The 19170-nt window shown below is 38.5% G+C and overlaps 3 protein-coding genes and 1 non-coding gene across 5 annotated transcripts; 2 read left to right on the forward strand and 2 right to left on the reverse strand.

Moving 5' to 3' along the window:
• The first annotated feature begins 115 nt into the window (after window positions 1-115).
• On the forward strand, window positions 116-2980 carry LOC105046545 (uncharacterized). Of its 2 annotated transcripts, XM_010925158.4 has the most exons (7): window positions 116-690; window positions 1163-1270; window positions 1523-1692; window positions 1780-1938; window positions 2419-2496; window positions 2589-2648; window positions 2751-2980. In XM_010925158.4, the coding sequence occupies exons 1-7, from the start codon at window positions 639-641 to the stop codon at window positions 2862-2864; spliced, it is 741 nt and encodes a 246-aa protein (XP_010923460.2). In that variant the 5' UTR covers window positions 116-638; the 3' UTR covers window positions 2865-2980. The 2 variants fall into 2 exon arrangements, with proteins under 2 accessions (XP_010923460.2, XP_019706838.1); XM_019851279.3 differs by lacking the exon at window positions 2419-2496.
• Window positions 2981-5855: 2875 nt separating this feature from the next.
• Window positions 5856-10119, reverse strand: LOC105046544 (probable arabinosyltransferase ARAD1). The gene is given in 5 exon segments (XM_010925157.4): window positions 5856-6453; window positions 7168-7533; window positions 9188-9832; window positions 9835-9968; window positions 9971-10119. Coding segments are annotated over 5 exon segments (1413 nt in total). The 5' UTR covers window positions 10050-10119; the 3' UTR covers window positions 5856-6264.
• A 3990-nt stretch (window positions 10120-14109) lies between these two features.
• LOC105046543 (phosphoglycerate kinase, chloroplastic) lies at window positions 14110-17257 on the reverse strand. The gene is given in 7 exon segments (XM_010925156.4): window positions 14110-14489; window positions 14630-14788; window positions 15103-15299; window positions 15302-15419; window positions 15754-16014; window positions 16093-16170; window positions 16739-17257. Coding segments are annotated over 7 exon segments (1476 nt in total). The 5' UTR covers window positions 17192-17257; the 3' UTR covers window positions 14110-14279.
• A 184-nt stretch (window positions 17258-17441) lies between these two features.
• TRNAF-GAA (transfer RNA phenylalanine (anticodon GAA)) lies at window positions 17442-17514 on the forward strand. Its single transcript has one exon. It is a non-coding gene; the product is annotated as a tRNA-Phe (tRNA).
• Window positions 17515-19170: the final 1656 nt, after the last annotated feature.

The following is a 19170-nucleotide window of genomic DNA, read 5'->3' on the forward strand; positions in this document are numbered from 1 at the left end:
CAATTTCAAGTTAATTACAAAAAATCTGATTATGGTGACATCCATCAAAGAAGACCATCCACTCTTAGATCCATGTTCGAGATTTTGTATATGTTCAGGGACTTGGCAGCATCATAGCAAAACCCAAGAAAAGAAACAAAAGAAAGCAACTGGTACAAATCTGTAGGCTTTTGATTCATTGGTGGAGGAAGAACATAAAGTTTCGCCATTTCAAGCGTCAGCTAGACTACTAGAATAGTTTCCACCATGTTTCGAAGGGAGCTGCATCATTTTCCCAACAAAAGACCAGGACTCCTAGTACTCAAACGTGGTCCACACACTTTCTAGGAAGGTGCATGAGCCCATGATTAGAAACAACTTCCATATGTTGTGACCGTACCCAATACGAGGTGTTCCTTCTCTTCTTGCCAGATCCAAAGCATTTCGGATCTAATTCATTTATCTCTGGAACTTTATTGCATAGGCTCTGCTTGGCCTCCATTTTTTTTTTCCTCGGATGTATGGGGATTATATGTGTGACCAAACGGTATCTGTTAGTCCTGACAAGCTACACCTGGAATAAAATAAGTTGAACGAAAATGTGCAAAACGAGAAGAGAATAATGTTTTAATTGCTGCTAGCGTTTATTAATACCTTCCATGGCCGCATTCTCCAGCCAGATCGGCTCAGCTCCTCACAAAAAAGCGATTGGTATATTCAATCTCTAGCCTTATGATACGCTCTCTTTCTATCAGTATATAGATTTTGAGCTTACAGCACAGTTCCATAATGTCTTGTGAAATTAAAGTGTTCTTATGGCCCTGCATGGCTCTCTGGCAATATAAATTTTGTTCTTTGACATTAGAAAATTTTGTTAGTTGGCCTTATTTCTTAAAAATCAAAAAAGTTTCAGGATTTCATGGGAAAGTAGTTTGTTATTTTAGTGTTTAAGTTTGCATGGTTACTCTTTTTTTTTTTTTTTTGAATTGTAAATTTGCATTGTTACTTGGGTGCTTAAATTAGGAAGATAGGAGCCTTTTTTTTTTTTTTCCACTCAAAAAGCAATATAAGAGCTAGTGGCTTGTGAACAAGTTTACACTTCTACCGCTGTGTTTAATGTTGGTCTGCATTAATTTTTTTTTAACAAAAACTTCTATAATATTGGCTATTTAACATATTGAAGGTGAATATAAGATGGAGATGGGAATGCTATCCTCCTGTGTTGTCCTCTTTGTTATGCTAGCTCATGTAGATGCAAGGCTTGAAGTTGAGCCCAAGATTTTGGATCAAGGTGCAGTACAAGTAAATCATCAAAAATCATCATCATAGCTTTTATTATTCTTTGATATTACTTCAGTATTGGGTACGATCAAATTCACCATGAAGTAGGAGCTGCTGCTACTGTTAAGGGAGGGGAAAAAAATCAATGAATGCAGGGATAAAATATTTCACATTAGAGTTTAGCGCATACCTCCTTATTGAGACCATCAATTTCTATGAAATCCTACTTGCCTTTAATCATAACTAGTAACTTTCTTCATAGGAAACAAGCTTTCTTCCATGGAAGGCCGATCACCAAATTCCATTTGTAATTTATGCCTGGAGGCTTCAAGAAAAACTGAGAAAGCCTTGGGAGATCCAAATTTTTTTTGGTATGTTGATATGCTCGCAAGTGAAGTTTGCCATATTCTGCCTTCTGATCTCAAAGCTAAGGTATAGACTTCCACCCAAATGATTACTTTTCATTTCGTCGTCCATTTGACATCATTTTACTAAACAGAGCTTGCTTTATCGTTGCAGTGTCTACAAAAGTCACAGGCATATGTGCATCAAACAAAGTTGTCTTTGCAAGATCTTTTCCATGAAGAATGTCTCTGCAACAACACAGGATTATGTTTGGACGAGTCCATGCTTCCAACTGATGAAAGTCTCATTTCATCAAACAAGTTTTCTTCTGAGGTAAATGAGTTTTTATCGATTGTAGTAATGATATGAACTGACATTTCTCCCATAGCATGGAAGCCATACATCAATTCAATCAAAAATTCCATTAAATGAATGTCTTGAACTCCTGCAGGTGATGACATTTACACATTTTGCCCAAACCCAAATTAATATTTTCATCTACAGCAGGTGATATAGAGGCAGCTGAATATTGTAAATAATAACACGTAGAAGCTCAGCTTATCATATGGATTATTCTATATCAGCAAATCACTGGACATTAAAATGCTTGCACACTTGGCATTAGCCAGCTTTCCTCCCATCCTAGTTCTCAAAAATAAAATAAAGGATTTGAAATGAAATGAAATACTTGTACACTGAACAACTAGTGGTAACAATACCATATCCTTGTTCGCGGCAAGTTCCATGATGCTGCAGTATTGTTGTGGTATTATTTAACACTGATGAAGCTAAATCTCTGTTGTTTACTATCAGACACAGGAGAAAATTTGTTTAGCATGCCGCAAAGCTGTCAAAAATCTTTTCATTCAATTAAAAACTCCTAAGATGAGGGTAATCATATTGTGGATTGATGAAATAGTATAGATATATATTTTATCCCCCTCCTCTGGTAACTATCGGTTTTATTTTCACTTCTAATTTAGATGAAGATAATGGAGGCTCTTATCGGGTCCTGTGAAGAAGCAGATAAGGATGAAGAGCAAGTAAGTATTTCATCTCTCTAAACAACCATTGATGGCATGGTCTTCATCAGAATGTATGACAAAGAAATAATGATCTATTATCGTTAATTTCTAATTTTGCAGTGCAAGCAAATTGTCTACATGTATGTTCCTCTAATCCTGTCAAAACTTGACAAGCTAAAAACCAGTGACTTGTGCCGTCTGATGAATCTCTGTGACGAGGGGATATCTCTGTGAAATGCCCGTAAAGTTAGCTAAGATGTGGTAGTTTTACTTCTATTGTATGTATTCAAAATAACCAAGAAAGGGGGGCATTCTAGATCTCTGAGGATTGAATAATGTGATGTTCATACATCATATGTCTAGTATTGCTGGGATTAGTGTGATCAGCCATGTGTTATTGCCTTTATTTCTGAGAAGTAGATGTATATTCTTATTTCAGTAAGACAATTGTCTGAAGCACCTTAGGAAATCTTTCGCCACAGTTGGCATCTGATCAAGCATTGCAATATATTGTTACTACCTCATCTAGTTGTCCAAATTGTAATTTGTCTACACAGTTAAAATGGCATCTTCGTTATTATACTCATCCTTATTCTTAATTATGCAACTGTCACTTTACCGGGCAACTTGCTTATATGTATCTTTCTTCATTGAAGAAGGCACCTTCTGAGTGGTACAAGCCAGTGCGAGATCATTATACATCAATTGTTGTTCATCTATTAATAGAATCATGTTGGTCAAAGGAGGGGTCAGCTCCACATAGCCTGCATAGAAGGTGGGCTCATCATCCATTTGCCCTAAAGCCTAGCCAGTTTACAGATGAATTTCAGAACTTCACCCGATGTAATAAGACCAAGTGTGAGCTCTGTGATAGAAAAATGTGGGACACCATACGAAAGAATGAGAAGGCTTTGCCAGAGGGGCAACATGGATGTGTCCAACTAGATGCCTGCATGCAAGCCATTTTTGGACATTACAAAATCATAATTCCTAAAACCACAGCTCATTCCTTTACCTGAATTGAGTCAATACCTACCCTGATATAAATTAGAGATCTAAGGTGGCACCCAAGATATTCCATGCCATCTTTCTTGTAGCTACCAAGTTAATGTTCTATGATCACAAATGCCTGCCATGAAATTTTATGTAGGTGCAAATATCTACTGTATGCATCCCCTAGAACAGTTATCTTCTACTCAGCTGCACCGCGTCAGTTTCTCTTGCATTCAGTCAGGTTAGGACAAGGGGCAGGAGGGTCTGGGTATGAGTTAAAAAAGGAATTAATGTCAATTACAGAGAAGATTGATAGATTATTTCTCAAAAAAATTATAGAGAAGAAGAAGAGAAGACTTGCCTTTTGGAAAAGGAATTAACCTCTTTCAGTAGAAGATTAACATTGACAAACTCTTCTTTAAGCAATATGACAAGTAAATATATGTTCGCTTATCACCTTCCTTCTTCACTTGTGAGGAGAACGGTTAGTCTGATGATGCAAGAGACATATGAAGAATAAGTAAGATCGGTTGGAATAGGATGTGGAAATGAAGAGTTACGGTATTGGTGTGCATACAATTCTAAAGACACATTTCCCTCAAGAAAAGAAAACTAAAAGAGTGTGCACGCGTAGAAGATCTATGAGAAATTCAGACCTTTAAAGCAGTGTTTTGAGGATAAAGGAGGTGATTCATAGTTTAGCTTTGTTTCTTTTTGTGGTTAACAATTGTGAAGGTACCAAAAATCATTCAAAGATGAGAAAAACAGCCAGGTCGACCACTTGAGTAAACACCTTCCAAGGTTTGAATGCTGAACCTCCTCCAATTGGAGGGGTTCAACCACTGGATGTAGCTATTTATACTTTATTTTCCTTGAAAATTTCCAAAAATAGAACAACTCTTCTATTTTTCTTCTCAAGCATTTATGAGGCAATCCATCAGGATGAGTGCATCTTTAAGTTACATTTATTGTATACCAACTGATTTTTTCACTCATCGATAATCTCCAGCTCTGCTGAGTGTAGAAGTGCCGGCCATAAATATGGAATAATTTCCATAATAGATGATGTCTATCCTGACACATTACCCCCTGAATAAAAATATTCGAGAAGAATCAGTGAGCAATCAGTGTCTTAGCTGGAGGTTGATATTTATACCCCTCTCTCTCTCTCTAGTTTCTTCATATATCCTCAGCTCCTTCAGACTTACTTTTTATTTGAATAAATGGTGACTGGAGCCTTTATGGATTATCTGAAATATCAATAATCTTCGAGTATGTATTCTGCAACTAAAATCCAGACTTTCATATTCTTCTACGTCTTTTAGCTTGATCTTGTCATAACTCCCGTCTGCTGTGTGACTATGGAGTTTCGTTTGGTACACCCAAGTTTAGTAGTATTGTAGCTGATATTTCTTATGCAGTGTTTTACTTGAAAAGAAAAAAAGATATAGAATGCAGTATTTACAAGTAAATTGATGTTGACTGATTGAGTTTTCTCAAAAAAGATACTGTGATTGAGGAATTAAGTTAGAGCTCATGATGGAAAAGTAGCAGATAGGAAGGAATAAGATGCAGGTAGATCCATCCATTAACCAGTTTAATTTCAAACCTTCAACAACGACACAATGGATAGAAAAGCTAATGCAAGAATGAACACTATAATGTAAGAATTAATGCAAGGAACAATAGTTTATGGTCAGTGCATTTGGTTAACGCATAGAAACAAACCTGCTACATCTACTCCGTGTGCCCCACCTGAATATGAATAACACTTTTTGAACGAGTTCCATTTTCTCATCTAGGGCAGTAGACAACCTTCTATTCTGCTGTGTAGCTTATGGGAGACATCAGACCATGACACAGATGAGGCCTACCTACTCCAACCCAGTTTTGACCTGCCTTAAGAGCCCACCTCAATATCATGCCAATTGTTACCTAAAACTCTAAATGCAATGCAGAAGTCTGAAAACTAGGGAAGAGGGGGGCATAATAGAAGTAGCTGGGTTGTACCCAAGCAAGACTCCGTCTCACTGTAACAGTTGTGCCCACCTTAAATAAAAAGAAATCAAGAACCATAAAAGATAATTGCAGTGATTTCAGAGAAAAAAGAACAATTTATGCAGTACAAGTTTCACACTCAATTCATTTAAAGCAAAATTAAGGTGCAAATATCTATGCCATGCTTTTCTTCTTCTTTTCCTTTTTCCTTTTTTTTTTTTGAGAGGGAGAATGCACCATAAATATTTTATCATATCAAACCAGATAAAAATAAAACTCAAGATTGAAAAAGAAATGAGTGGCCACAGATGAGTTTCAAATGAACACTAAAATCCAAAGTCTCCCTATTTTCATGCAAACTATTACTTCATACTAATTGGAAATTAAAGCTATATTGCACTGGACAGGTGCAAGGCATCATCAGGATGATGAAAGAATTACCTTGGGTATACCAAACTTAGATTTCTGGATGAGCACAAGCAGTAAGACCCCAGTCATGCCGCTCAAACTAAGTTTTCTGGATGAGAACAAGCAGTAAGACCCCAGTCATGCTGCTCTGAATTTACAGGAAAAGATCAATCTTCAAATATGGTTCCAGCTTTAGCAGGGTCATACTTTGAAGGCCTGAGCTCAAGTCACCTCGTCACCTAGAAGTGATTGTCCCATTTTGTCTAGAACAAATGCAGGAGCAGTCAAGATCATCTTGACCTCTCTGGACAAAACGTTTGTCACGGTTGATCATCAACTTTATCAGGGGGAGCTTTGAAGAAACTTGGCGCCATATCTCATTCACTGTTCCATTTGGATCTTCATATTCAAAGTAATGTTTCACCTGAAAAGAAGGGAACAGCATAAACCACTTGTCACCAAATTATTTGCTGCATTAATATTTCTATATGTATTCACTGTTCCATTTGGATATTCATATTCAAAGTAATGTTTCACCTGAAAAGAAGGGAAAAGCATAAACCACCTTGCCTCCAAATTATTTGGTGCATTAATATTTCAATATGTATCCAATCCATTAATAGATATGAGCATAAATCACCAAATTTAGCAAATAAATGGATCTCAATTAAGCAAAACTGAAAAGGCTAAAGAAAAAGGTTATCAAAATATATGTAGTGTGATTTCTGCATTGTTTTGTACAGCTAACTTAGCTTGTGGCCTTCTAAACCGCCATAGAAGTAAATGCTAAAGCAAGAGCAAGTCATAAGGTAAATTTCATCAAAAATAAAGTAGAAAATTTATAAACTTAATCCTCCTAAAAATATTGACTTCTTTTCTGTAACTTGTAGTAAATTTCCTAAACAAAAATTCTAGATGATAGGCATATCTGATGTATTGGTGGAACAATTATCCTTCAGACCTTTCGTATACACATTACTGTGAACAGATTGACATTATTAGAAATTTTTGAAAACAATATTGTGAGAATGCTCATCTTAGAGATATTTCACATGGAACATTTGAAAAAACAATGCAGAACTCAAATAATTGAGCAATAGAATTATAAGATACGACATAGGAACAACATTCTAAATACCTTTCTAAGCTCTTGCTGATACTGTAGAATCTTGTCTTTGCTTATTTTTCTGAGCATTTTAGTTAAGTATCCTGGCTTTACAGCAGTGCTTGTGTCCACAAATATTGCAATTTTTCCATAGTCTATGACATCTTCAAAGGGTAACTCAATATAGTCACTGACTATTACTGGAACACACAAACTCACAATTGCATCAAATAGCCTGCAAGCTGAGGGAGTATCTCCAGCAGGATGTAGGCAGAACTTGGCCGAATGCATTCCCTGCGTTGCCCTGCGCCGGCTTTCCCTAGACTGTGTACCATGTTTGATGACAACATCCTTCTCATGCTCAAGTATTTGGAAGAGAGTATCACGAACCTTCCCACCCTATTTTTACACAAACCCACTAGATTGTGAGAACTTTAATGGAACAGAATATAGGTGTAGAGAGAAAATATTAGAAGGGCAGTGGTTCAAAATGTATTTCTAGTTGGACTGACATTTAATATTTTCATATCTTGAAAAGTGGTAGCAAAAAGTTTTCCATGGTTCTAATTTTTCATTTTTTACTATTTGATATATGTATGGAATTAGATAGCAGGAAGATGATACTGCAGTTTTATTACTAAATGGATTATTGTCACTCTGCTTCTCAGCATATTAAATCAACACAATAGCAAGCATAAAGGAGAACTACAAATGCATCCACATGACATGCTTTAGAAGGTCACTTGCAATATTTTGGCATAGTTTTTTCCTGTATAGGCTCCTCAGTGTAAGCTGAACAACTCGTAGGCTCCGATGATAACAGGATTTACAGTGTAATGATAAACAAGAGGGGGCAGGGAAGCTATACAGGCCATGAATATCTCAATCCTATTAAATAGTTGCTCGAGTACCAGTTTAAGACAACGTGGCATGACTCTTTCCTCACATAGGCAGCAATTCAAAAAAGTTATGGTAGTTGCTCATTTAATGATAAGGCAAATGATGAACAAAATCAAATAAGTATTTAGTCATAATCGGAAATGTCTTCAGTAAGAAAATAATTGCAAATTGCCCCCTTCATATGAGAAACAAAAGAGAATAAGCAATTAATCCGCACCATTCAACACATTATGCTTACTGTATTACTTCTGATAATAGAGTACAGGAGAAAAAAATACAAGGCAAATTTAGGACAGATTTTTTGAAGACCAAAAAGATAAGGCCCCTCATGGTGGAAATATTTTAATTACATATCAGGCATACAGTATTTTTTATTTCAAACAGTGAAAAAATTCTCTGCATAGTGGCTCCAACAAAAGAGTCCTGCTAGTAGGAGGGAATAAGACAGTTCAAAGTACCTCTTGGTTTTGATTTGTTGGTCGGATGGCATTGGTTTCTCATAGACTGGAAGATGACAATACTCTATATGAATAGAGCATATCAGACATATAATTTAGATGATATGATTATATTCCATTTACCATAAGTAAGATACGACTGCCAGCTTAAGATGGAGATGGACATCAAAGATTTTGGAGGGCTGAAATTTACAAATGGTTATCCTACTGGGATATGCACTCCCTATCTAAAATTGTAGTTAGCTTCTCCAAACTTTCTCCATAACTAGGTATGAAATTATCCGATGCAATTTACAACTAGGATGAAATTTCAATTCCTTATTTAGAAAAAATGATATCAGAAATCATTATCTTGCGAAGCATTGGTCAGTAGAGGACCTGCTGTAGATGCAGAACCAAATTACTACCTCCTAGCAAGTATTGTTACCAAATCAAGCACATTTACATGGATCCATAGTTAAGGATCCATTTCCCAACAGACATAAAACGTAGATATATGCATATAATATCGAAAGAACATATTAAGCTATGACGTCCATTTAAATCAGAAGTGAGAAGTTTTAACAATTATTTTCCTATATAATTAGGTAGTAAGCATATTTGACTTGAAAAATTTTACAAAGCAATTATTATATGCATATTAGGAGGGATAGCCAGAAGAAGACTAAAAAGAAAATAAAAATGGAAACGTTTACCTCCTTGCGATACCGGTTGCCCATGAAGAAGAGCAGGGAGTGGCGGCCGTCGATGCCGATATCACCACTATATGGATTGATGCGATGAGAATACGGCAAGATCACATCTTTGACGAGCGATGCCTGATCGCCCCTCACCCGCCCGAAATCCGAGACCAACAGCACCGCATTCCTCACCCGATCGATCACTCGATAAAGGGCATTCGGATCCTGGCAAACGAAGACATGGTCCCTCCCCCTGTTCCTCCTCCAGTACTCCTGCCCCTCCAGCCACTCCATCAGCTCCTCCTGCATCGCTTCATCGCTGTACACCTTCTCCGGTGCGGCTTCCGCATTGGCGGGGCGGATCGGGTTGACAACGAGGCTGAGGGAGGAGAAGAATGGGACGTAGAAGAGGTCAGCGTCCGCGGGGTCGGAGACGCGGTGGACGGGGGAATCCGGGCGGCGGGCGGGGCAGTGGAGGTCGTAGAAGAGGTGCCACTCGGCGGAGTGCTGGTGGCCCGGGTAGCGGAGGGCGACGTCGGGTTTCTGGGCGGCCCCGGGGTCGCGGGCGACGAGGTAGCTCCGGATGACGCCATAGGTAAACTTGCGGGGAAGGTCGTACACGTAGATCGTGGGGGTAGGCGGGCGGCTGGAGGCGGTGGTGGCGGCGGCGGCTGAGGAGAGGAGGAAAGGATTGGGGGAAGGGGAGGGGAGGCGTGGAAGAGGGAGTAGAGGGCGAGGAGGGAGAGGGCGGAGACAAGGGAGGGCTTGAGGAGGGAGCGACGGGCCATTCGGGATGGGCGAGGGTCAGGGATTTGGGGTTGGAAGGTAAGGGGGAACGGGGCTTCGGCTGCTTTCGGGGCTTGCTCCGGTCGGACATGTCGTTCCGGCTTTCGGCCGGGGAAAAGAGCGGGACACGAGAGGCTCGTGAGAAAGGGGCAGTTAGTACGGTTGGGGGGCCGAGGGCCTAAGGTAATAGTGAGAGAATTATCCTACCCAGAGCCGGCAACCGAATGCCGATTGTGTTTTTGTCATTTGAAAATCTAAAATTGTGTAACTTAAACCTCGCTTAAAATAATCATTTAGCATGTCTGAGTTAAAAATCCACACGCTGTTATGAATGCATGCAGAAATATTCAAGGGTGCAAATCTTCTCGATTTCTCTACGTGTGTCTCAGTTGTCTCACCAAGCCATGTTGCTTACTAACTTCTAGAAATAAATGATTCCCATGGTTGGCATAAAATCAAGTAGACTCAAGTAAAAGTAATTCATAGATTCCAATAACTATTTAGAATTGATTTGAAGGACCACATATTTGGTTGTCAGTGCAAGCCATTCATTCTTAAATGGCTAGATGATGATGACTTGGTATGTTCGGAAGTTACCTATTGTTATGATTATGTAACATGCCTATCTATGGTTGTAAATTATAGTTAGCTTTTAGGTGTAGAAACCTTCTCACGGACAAATTAAATATGAACAAATTTTATAAAGAAGTGAAATGCTTGCAACTTTTTTATAGGTCTAGTTCAAAATGTAACGTTAGACTTCAATCCTTAAGAAAATGTATTTTCATAAAATAAACATGGTGAAACTTTGTGTAGTTATTCATGATGAAGCTGCTTCTTAGGCATATGCAAAACTACTAAATGTGATTAAGGTGATTGGCATGACCTCTATCCAAGGGCTTAAATTTGTACATAGTGAGCCTGTTACTAGCCAAAGATATAATATCCCAAAACCCAAATGTGATTGGATCTGGAAATTTTTGGTTCCCCAAAGGGTTAAAACCTTCTGTTGGCAGCTCTTTTTTCGTAAACATCCATGTAAGAGTTTACTGATTAATAGGGGTGTCTTATCCTCTGAAAATCAGCCTTATGATTATTGTTCAGTAGCCTCAGAGGATTGTAAACATGTTTTTTTCAATGCCCTTTGCAGTCTCTTGTTGCGCACTTTGCTAATATATGTACCAATCAATCCCATCCTACTTCTTGACTGAATATTTACTTTGATTTCAAATGGGCCGGGGGAGAAGGAGTATCAAGCTCTGTGTATTCAGTTAGCCTAGCTTATATGGAAGGCTCGCAATGTGTGTATATTTTAAAATGTTACTGCCAACCCAAATGATCTTATGGCTGCTTGTCATATATCACAATTGGACCTTCAAATATTCAAATACAACCTCTGCTCCATTTGGAACTGGGACTGCCCTTATCTCAATCCCTCTCCCTTTGGAGTCTTGAAGATAAATTTTGATGGCATTGTGTCAGATGAGGGTGCTGCTGTAGCATTTATCATCAGGGACTATCAAGGCCACATCCTCAAAGCAGCTGGTCGCCAACTTACTAAATGCTCAGTTCCACATGCAGAGCTGATAGGTGCATGGATGGATATACAGACCAACTCTGGATTGAGGGAGACTCTCTGGTGGTCATCAAATGGATGACTCACTCTCATGTCATAACAACTCTTTATTGCCTATATTGCGAGATATTCTTGCTTGGAAGGATATATACCCACCCTGGAAGGTCTCGCATATATTTCGAGAGACCAACCAGGCAGCTGATTGGTTGGCTGCTGAATCCATTTCTGGAGCACTACAGTTTTCACAATATTATCTCTTACCTGCTCAGCTGTGTTATTTTGCTGACGGATGCTATCGGATGACTATCATAGGCAGAGTTAATTTAACATGCTTGTTTTATTCATGGTGTTGGGATATGCCGGCTGAATCTACTTCCGACGTCTGACTCTACCGACTGGACCGACCGACGGCTCCGATAGCGATCGCTGACAAAAATACGATCGAAGGTATGTCGGTCGAACCGACCTGTACCGTTCCCGACGGCCGAACGACCGAGCCCGAATCACCGACTCACTGTCGGGGGTGGCAGCCGCCTCCAACTTCAGCACGGAGCCAGCCCAGCCGACAGTGTCTTGGGTCGTCACCCGATACCCCGACAGTCGAGTACCGACGTACAGTCGGCCAGCCCGTCGAACGCCGTACAATACATATGGGCTACCGTCCTGTCAAGACATGCCGTGCAACCGTTCTGGGGCATTGTCCTCCCAAAGACATGGGTTAATTCTGACAACCCACGGCGATTTGACAGTCCCCGATGATTTGACAACTCCTCAGTTATCCGCACCATTAATGCGGGACCATACCGCATTCTAATATAAAAAGGGATAAGGCAACAGTCCTGGTAAGCTTTTCTAAACCTCCACTAGCCCTCTCAAGCTGGGCCCCGGTTTTCTACTATTGCTTAGTCTTCTCTCTGACTTGACCGTCGGAGGGTCCCCGCCGGAGGCATCTCCGGTCTGTGAGGACTTTCTCTGCAGGTGCGCGACACCGGCGATCAGACGATGAAGGATTGGCCGCAACACATGGCTATTCAACTTTATATCACAATTACTGATGCTCATATTCATCTGCTTAGTAAGTGGATTTTTTCAATGGCTGTACTATCTAGGGTCTCAATCTCTACATTGCTATATTGGAGGACTGTCTCGGCTCAATGCTCTCATTTGGTCTTTGTGCAACTGGTTCATCACATTACTTGCTTGGATATCTTTGACCACAATAATGATCTGTTCAAAGACATACACTGGCATCAGATATATGTTGGGCTTTTTAATCTCCTCTGTTCCTCTTCTACTAATCTGCAGAGCCGACTTGATTCAGAACCTATAGTTTTCCTCCATTTGCAAGTGCCTTATCTCGCTCAAAAGACATCTTAGGGCAAGGTCAGCTATTTGGAGCAGCAGGGGCCTGTTGCAGCATGTTAAAACTCTCCTTTACTCTCAACTAGTATTTGCCAGGCCTCAAGTCCGTTTTTGGAAGTAGCTGCTAGTCTTACTGAGCCAATCAGCTGGAATGAATGCAAAGCTTCTTTTATCTACTGTATATTATCTCTGTAGGGTTACTCTTACCTCCGGTATGTATTATGATTTTGGGATGTGGGATTATATGTTGCTCCTTTTAATCTTACATCCATAATCTCTTGACTCTGTATTATTATTTTTACTAATCTGGTCTTACATCTCTCTTTACCCGAAAAAAAAAAAAAGATATAATATCCCAAGTTATGCCATACTTATTTTCCCCGGAAAATATTTTAGAGCATCATAGATTATTTTTTTTGCATATATCATGAAAAGAATACAAAATTAAAGAACATCCAATTAAGATAGAGAAATGATATGACCAACAGAATTTCACAGGCCCATCATGAAAACTGATTGGAGTTCAAAGCTCAAGTAATCCACATTATTAGCCAACCCCACCTCCTGTTTCCTCCGAGTCCTCTGAATCCTTAAAAGATTGTAAACCAAAGAAAAAGTGAAACCTCTAATTATATAGATCACTGAAACAATAAAGAAAACAACCGGCTAGAGAGATTGCCTAGGATCTGAACCAGAGAGATTTTTTTTTTTTTTTTTGGTTCCTTTAGATATTTTTTTAAGGAGACGAGATTTATTTGATGCCCATAAATCGCTCTTATAGTTTCTTCTTTCCATGACTCCAACTTACACTGTAAATAAACCAACTCTCCTAATAGAGAGGGAAAGAAAGCAAAAAGAAGGGGAAAGAGAGGATGGCAAATTTTACTCTGCATCTCCCCCACACTCAACAGCTGTTGCCAAATCTGTCCTGCATGCATTGGAGCTTTGTGAGGCCACAGCATCATTCTACTGGAGTCATGCATTCTGCCTGTATCTTCTCTGATAAAATACTCCTTTACATACTAAGTAACAAAAAAGAAAAAAAAAAATTTCAACACATTGACATGCAAGCTATCAGTGGTGAGACGCTGCAATTCTGCCATTCGAATGGCGTCTACAACTTTGACTTGTTACAAGAGGCATACTAGGAAAAAGTTACTTCTAGTTTATCCTTTATTTCAACCATAAATTGGCACCGCATCACAAGAAAATATCAGTGGAGGGGAAAGCATCCTCTCTTTTACCGATCCCAGAAACTCTACAAGAAACTCAACATCTTGACTGATTCCACTTCTGGGTAAAACCAGGTGAAAGAGACCATAACATCGTTATGTTCTTTCAGAAACCAGAACAAAAGACAGCAGCTTCAGAATAAATCTTGCCTCACACAGCAACAGGGACAGATTCATCAAGAGCCAGAACTCCTGGTAGCTCCTTTCCTTCCAATAACTCCAAGCTGGCACCACCACCCGTCGATATGTGGCTCATAACATCAGCTACTCCCACTTTCTCGACGGCCGCAACAGAATCTCCGCCTCCAATAATCGTCGTCACACCCTTCCCGCTAAGTTCTGCCAATTTCTTTGCAATTGCCTGCAACATTAAGCCATGTCAGATAAATTGCTTTCATCCGCATACAAGCCTAGAGAGGACATGCACTAAGAAAGTGCCACATTAACAACTAGCAATTCATATCCACCAACTGATATCGAATCAAAGAGAACATGACATACCTCAGTTCCAACTGCAAACTTATCGAATTCAAAAACGCCCATAGGACCATTCCAAATAACTGTCTTGGTTGTTTCCAGTGCATCACTGAATGATTTGACTGAATCTGGTCCAATATCCAGGCCCATCCAACCATCAGGAATTGCAGTTGATGGCACAACCTGCATTATGAGTCTTTGTTCCTCAATCATCTCTTTTCATATCTTTGATCTAATATAATCTTTATCTTTGCGGAGATATCTACTCAATTCTGTTATTGAATAATCTCCATGTTTTGCATAAAATTGAAGAGAACTAAAATGTTTAAAGGAGGTTCACCCCCAAGGTTTTCCAGGTTTGAAAATTCTTCTGACATGGCTTGACAATAAGAAGATAAGAAGGAACTAAAACATTCAAAGTATGCTTCACTTTATGCCTTAAAAGTATATAGTATTAGTGGATCAATAAATATTAATAGGACTCTAAAAATACAAACCTTGCTATTTGCATCAGGGGCAAACTTGTCAGCAACAACAACATCAGAGGGCAACATAAGAGAGACACCTTTTGATACAGCCTTCGCAAGAAGCGATGTTGCAAGCTCTAGTTTGTCCTCCTCTACCAGGGAAGAACCCACTGAACACCCTTGTGCCTTGTAGAAGGTGAAGATCATTCCTCCACCCAGAAGAAGGTATCGCATTTCTCCAGCAATGATTCAATCACTCCAATCTTTGATGACACCTTTGAACCACCTACAATGGCAGCAAATGGCCTCTTTGGGTTTGCAACAGCACCAACAAGATAGTCAAGTTCCTGTAATTAGGCATGAAAATATTTGGTTGGAAATTGACTTAAGAAATCATAAGAAGAAAAATAAGAGGACAAGTCCAAGTGAATAATCCACGAAAAAACACATATAATATCCAAGATGAATTTGAACCAACCTACAAAATGTTAAAATGCACCAGTTAGTGATCAAACTGCCTTGCTTTGGAATTTCTCTTTTTTTTTTAAAAAAAAAAAGGCTCAATTTGAATACAATATGAGCTTTTTAACCACTAACGAACCTCACAAATCATCCATGCAAGTATTCTCCACTCAAACTAACCTTTAATAAAACAACACCAAATAAAATCTAAATACCAACCTTTTGCAAAAGAAAACCAGCAACAGAGGGCTTCAAGAACTTGGTGACACCCTCCGTCGATGCATGTGCTCTATGTGCCGTTCCAAATGCATCATTCACATAAAGATCTGCCAGGGATGCAAGCTTCTTTGCAAACTCTGGCTCATTCTTCTCTTCGTCCTTATAAAACCTTACATTTTCAAGAAGCAGAACACCACCTTCTGGAAGTGCAGCAACCATTTTCTCAACTTCTGGCCCAATGCAGTCATCAGCTTTCTCAACCTGTATGGTGCTCATAAGGAATCCAGAATAGTACAGAATTGTCAATTATACCACATCTGGGTGCAAAGATGAGCATACCTTGACACCAAGGAGTTCAGATAGCCTGGGCACCAGAGGATTCAAGCTGAATTTTGGTGTCACCCCCTTTGGGCGTCCCTGTTCGAAAAGATGGGTTTAGAATCAATAGCTAGCCGCAACCAACGAAAACAGAAAATAGAATACAACTCTAATGTTCTAACAATGATAATTCTGTGGGTATCCTTCCCTTTTCCATGAATTAAATATACTAGATAGCACTGTAACTAAAAATCCCAACGTCACTTCCAAGCATATGAAAACAAGCACATAAAAACCTGCACAGACTTTAGCTTGCAAGACACTCATTGACGCGAAAGTTTCTAACACAACAAGAAAGATGAAGAAAAAGGAGACAAAAAAAAAGGCTACTTTAACGAAATGATTGCTGTTTGAACTACACTTCTACTCATTGAAACTATCACAAAGATCAAAATCAATGCTTATATACATTAAAAAGGAATTTGATCTCAGCATAATTCGATAACACAATACATGGAAATTGAAATAACAATCAAAATTGAGACCTTTGTTGGTAATTAGTACTATAAAATCTCCAGTTTTTTTAAAAGAAAAAAAATAAATGAAACAACAAGCAAGTTCAGAAACATCAGGAGGGAAAGCAAGCACGAATCGAGAAGAGGCTCACCAGATGGCTGGAGAGGATGACTTTGGCCCCATTCCCTATCAAGTGCTTGATGGTGGGCACGGCCGCCCGGATCCTAGTGTCATCGGTGATGTTCTGGTTCTCATCTAAGGGGACGTTGAGATCCGCCCTCACGAACACCCGCTTCCCCTTGAGGTCGGCGGCGGTGAGGTCTCCCACGCTCTTCTTCGCCATGACCGCCACGCCCCTCGGCCCCCTCCCGCTTCGCCCCGCCACCGCCCGGATCCTCGCCGCCACGTGGAGCGCCAGCAGCGGGTCCGCCGCCGCCCCGGCGAAGCCCAGCCGGCGGAACGGCGATCGGAGCGCGACTGAGCCGCGGGAGGCGGAGCCGGGGAGAGCGACCGCCGATGCCTGCTGCCGGGGCGAGGATGAGGATGCGGAGGCGGAGGATGACGGGCGGAGAGAAAAGGATGTGGGGTGGGCGGCGGAAGCCATCGTAGTTCTCAGCAATAGAAAGAGAGCGAATAGTGTTGGAAGGGAGAGAAAATAAATGGTCGAGAGGAGAGGAGCGTGATTAGTCGTAATAATGAATAAAAAGAAGGGCATATTGGCGGAGGGGGGCGTTTGTGGGATATTTTCTTATCGCCAGAAGAGATGGAGATTGGAGAGGCTGTTTCAGAATATAAAATATGATTTTTAAGTAAAATATATATATATTGTTAAATATAAATTAAAAAAATATATTGCGGGGATAGCTCAGTTGGGAGAGCGTCAGACTGAAGATCTGAAGGTCGCGTGTTCGATCCACGCTCACCGCAAAAATTTTTTACTTTTAAATTTTTAAAAAATTATCTTTTATTTAAAAAATATAATTATTTAATATTTTTAGTCTATAATTATTTTTTATCAATATAAATTATTTTTTATTTAAAAAATATAATTATTTAATATTCTTAGTCTATAATTATTTTCTATCAATATGTTGATTTGCATACTATTTAAAGAACGCAAATTTTTTAACCGGAAGCGATAGTGTAATAATGTTTTGTTCATTAAAAATTATAATAACCACATAGTTTCTAAAATTTTTGATAAAATATTAATATTTTTTAAATAAAAAAATTATTCACGATATTGATTTAAAATTTTGGTATGAATTCAGAAACTGATAAATTAAGTTCAAAACTATTTTTTTATCAATACCCTAAGATGATATGCATACTATTGAAAAAAAGTTTTATAAAAGATATCATAAAATATGGCTCCATATCCATTCAAATGAATTCAAAATGTGATTTTTCAAGTGATGATTATTATTATGTTCAATATATTTATTTGAATGATATGCATATCATGGTTGTATGTTCGTTTTTTTTTTCTTGTGTGTGATACACAATCATTGCTAGACTTATAAGATTTGACATATTAGTCCTCACATCTTTTTACACTAATCAAGAACTTATTGTTAATATTCAAAAAGATGTATCATATGTATATTATTTATGAACAATATAGTATTGACTAAATATTGAACTAAACTTGGATAGAAAACTTTAGTAGGACAAGGATTTAAATATTAACAGAATAAAAGCAAAATTTATGGAGTGTAAATTTGGCAAAAATAGAAATAAAGATACGACACTACTAAAAAATTATAAATACCACATAATGGATTGAAATTTTTAATTTTTTAATTACTTAAAAGTTTTATTTATGACTTATATAGTTTAATTAAATACTAAATTGAACTTATAGAAAAAAAAAACTCTAGCAAATTAAGCATTTAAAGCTTAATAGAACAAAAATAAATTATTTGGAATATAAATTTGGTAAGGATAGAAATAAAGATATAACACCAATAAAAATTTATGACTAAGAGATATCACAAAATGATCATTTCTTCGTTACTTAGGATCTATAATACCAAATAATAGGAAGACAAATAAAGATATATGTAATAAAATTAGAGTTGGTTGGATAAAGTGAAGAGTATAATTGAAAGATTATAAGATAAGCATATACATTGAAATTTAAAGGAAAAGTTTATAAAATAATAACAACTATCTTATAAGCTTTGCCTTATTATTGATTTGTCAACAAATATTTTTGATGTTGCAGATTGTTATTTGTGCTAGCCTTTGACCACCTAAAACTACTATTAGATTTTTGATCATAGTAGAACTTAATTGATGATCAATTGATTTGGTATTTACCATATCTGAGAAGTCCTAAATTTGAGACTTCTGCTTCGCTATCTCCTTTTTCTTCTCTCGTTGTCCACCCCTCCCCCTCTCCCAATCCCTCCTCCTATCTTATCCTCTATCTTCATCTTTGACTACATGTTTTAGACTTTTGATTTAAAGAATAAAAGCTCATTAAAGGTGGTGTTTGTTATAGGCCTCTATCCACCTCGGCAAACCTAGTCCTCAATTTTGGTCGAGATGTGCAAGGGTCGACAATGGCTAATGTAATGT

Source organism: Elaeis guineensis, chromosome 6 (assembly GCF_000442705.2).
Source record: "Elaeis guineensis isolate ETL-2024a chromosome 6, EG11, whole genome shotgun sequence".
Taxonomy (NCBI): domain Eukaryota; kingdom Viridiplantae; phylum Streptophyta; class Magnoliopsida; order Arecales; family Arecaceae; genus Elaeis; species Elaeis guineensis.

Excerpts from the sequence above, each read along its gene's own strand:
- LOC105046545 (XM_010925158.4), top strand. The coding sequence starts at position 639 with ATGGCCGCATTCTCCAGCCAGATCGGCTCAGCTCCTCACAAAAAAGCG. Across the intron at positions 691-1,162 it reads TCCTCACAAAAAAGCGATTG|GTGAATATAAGATGGAGATG; the intron begins GTATATTCAATC and ends AACATATTGAAG. Across the intron at positions 2,649-2,750 it reads CAGATAAGGATGAAGAGCAA|TGCAAGCAAATTGTCTACAT; the intron begins GTAAGTATTTCA and ends CTAATTTTGCAG.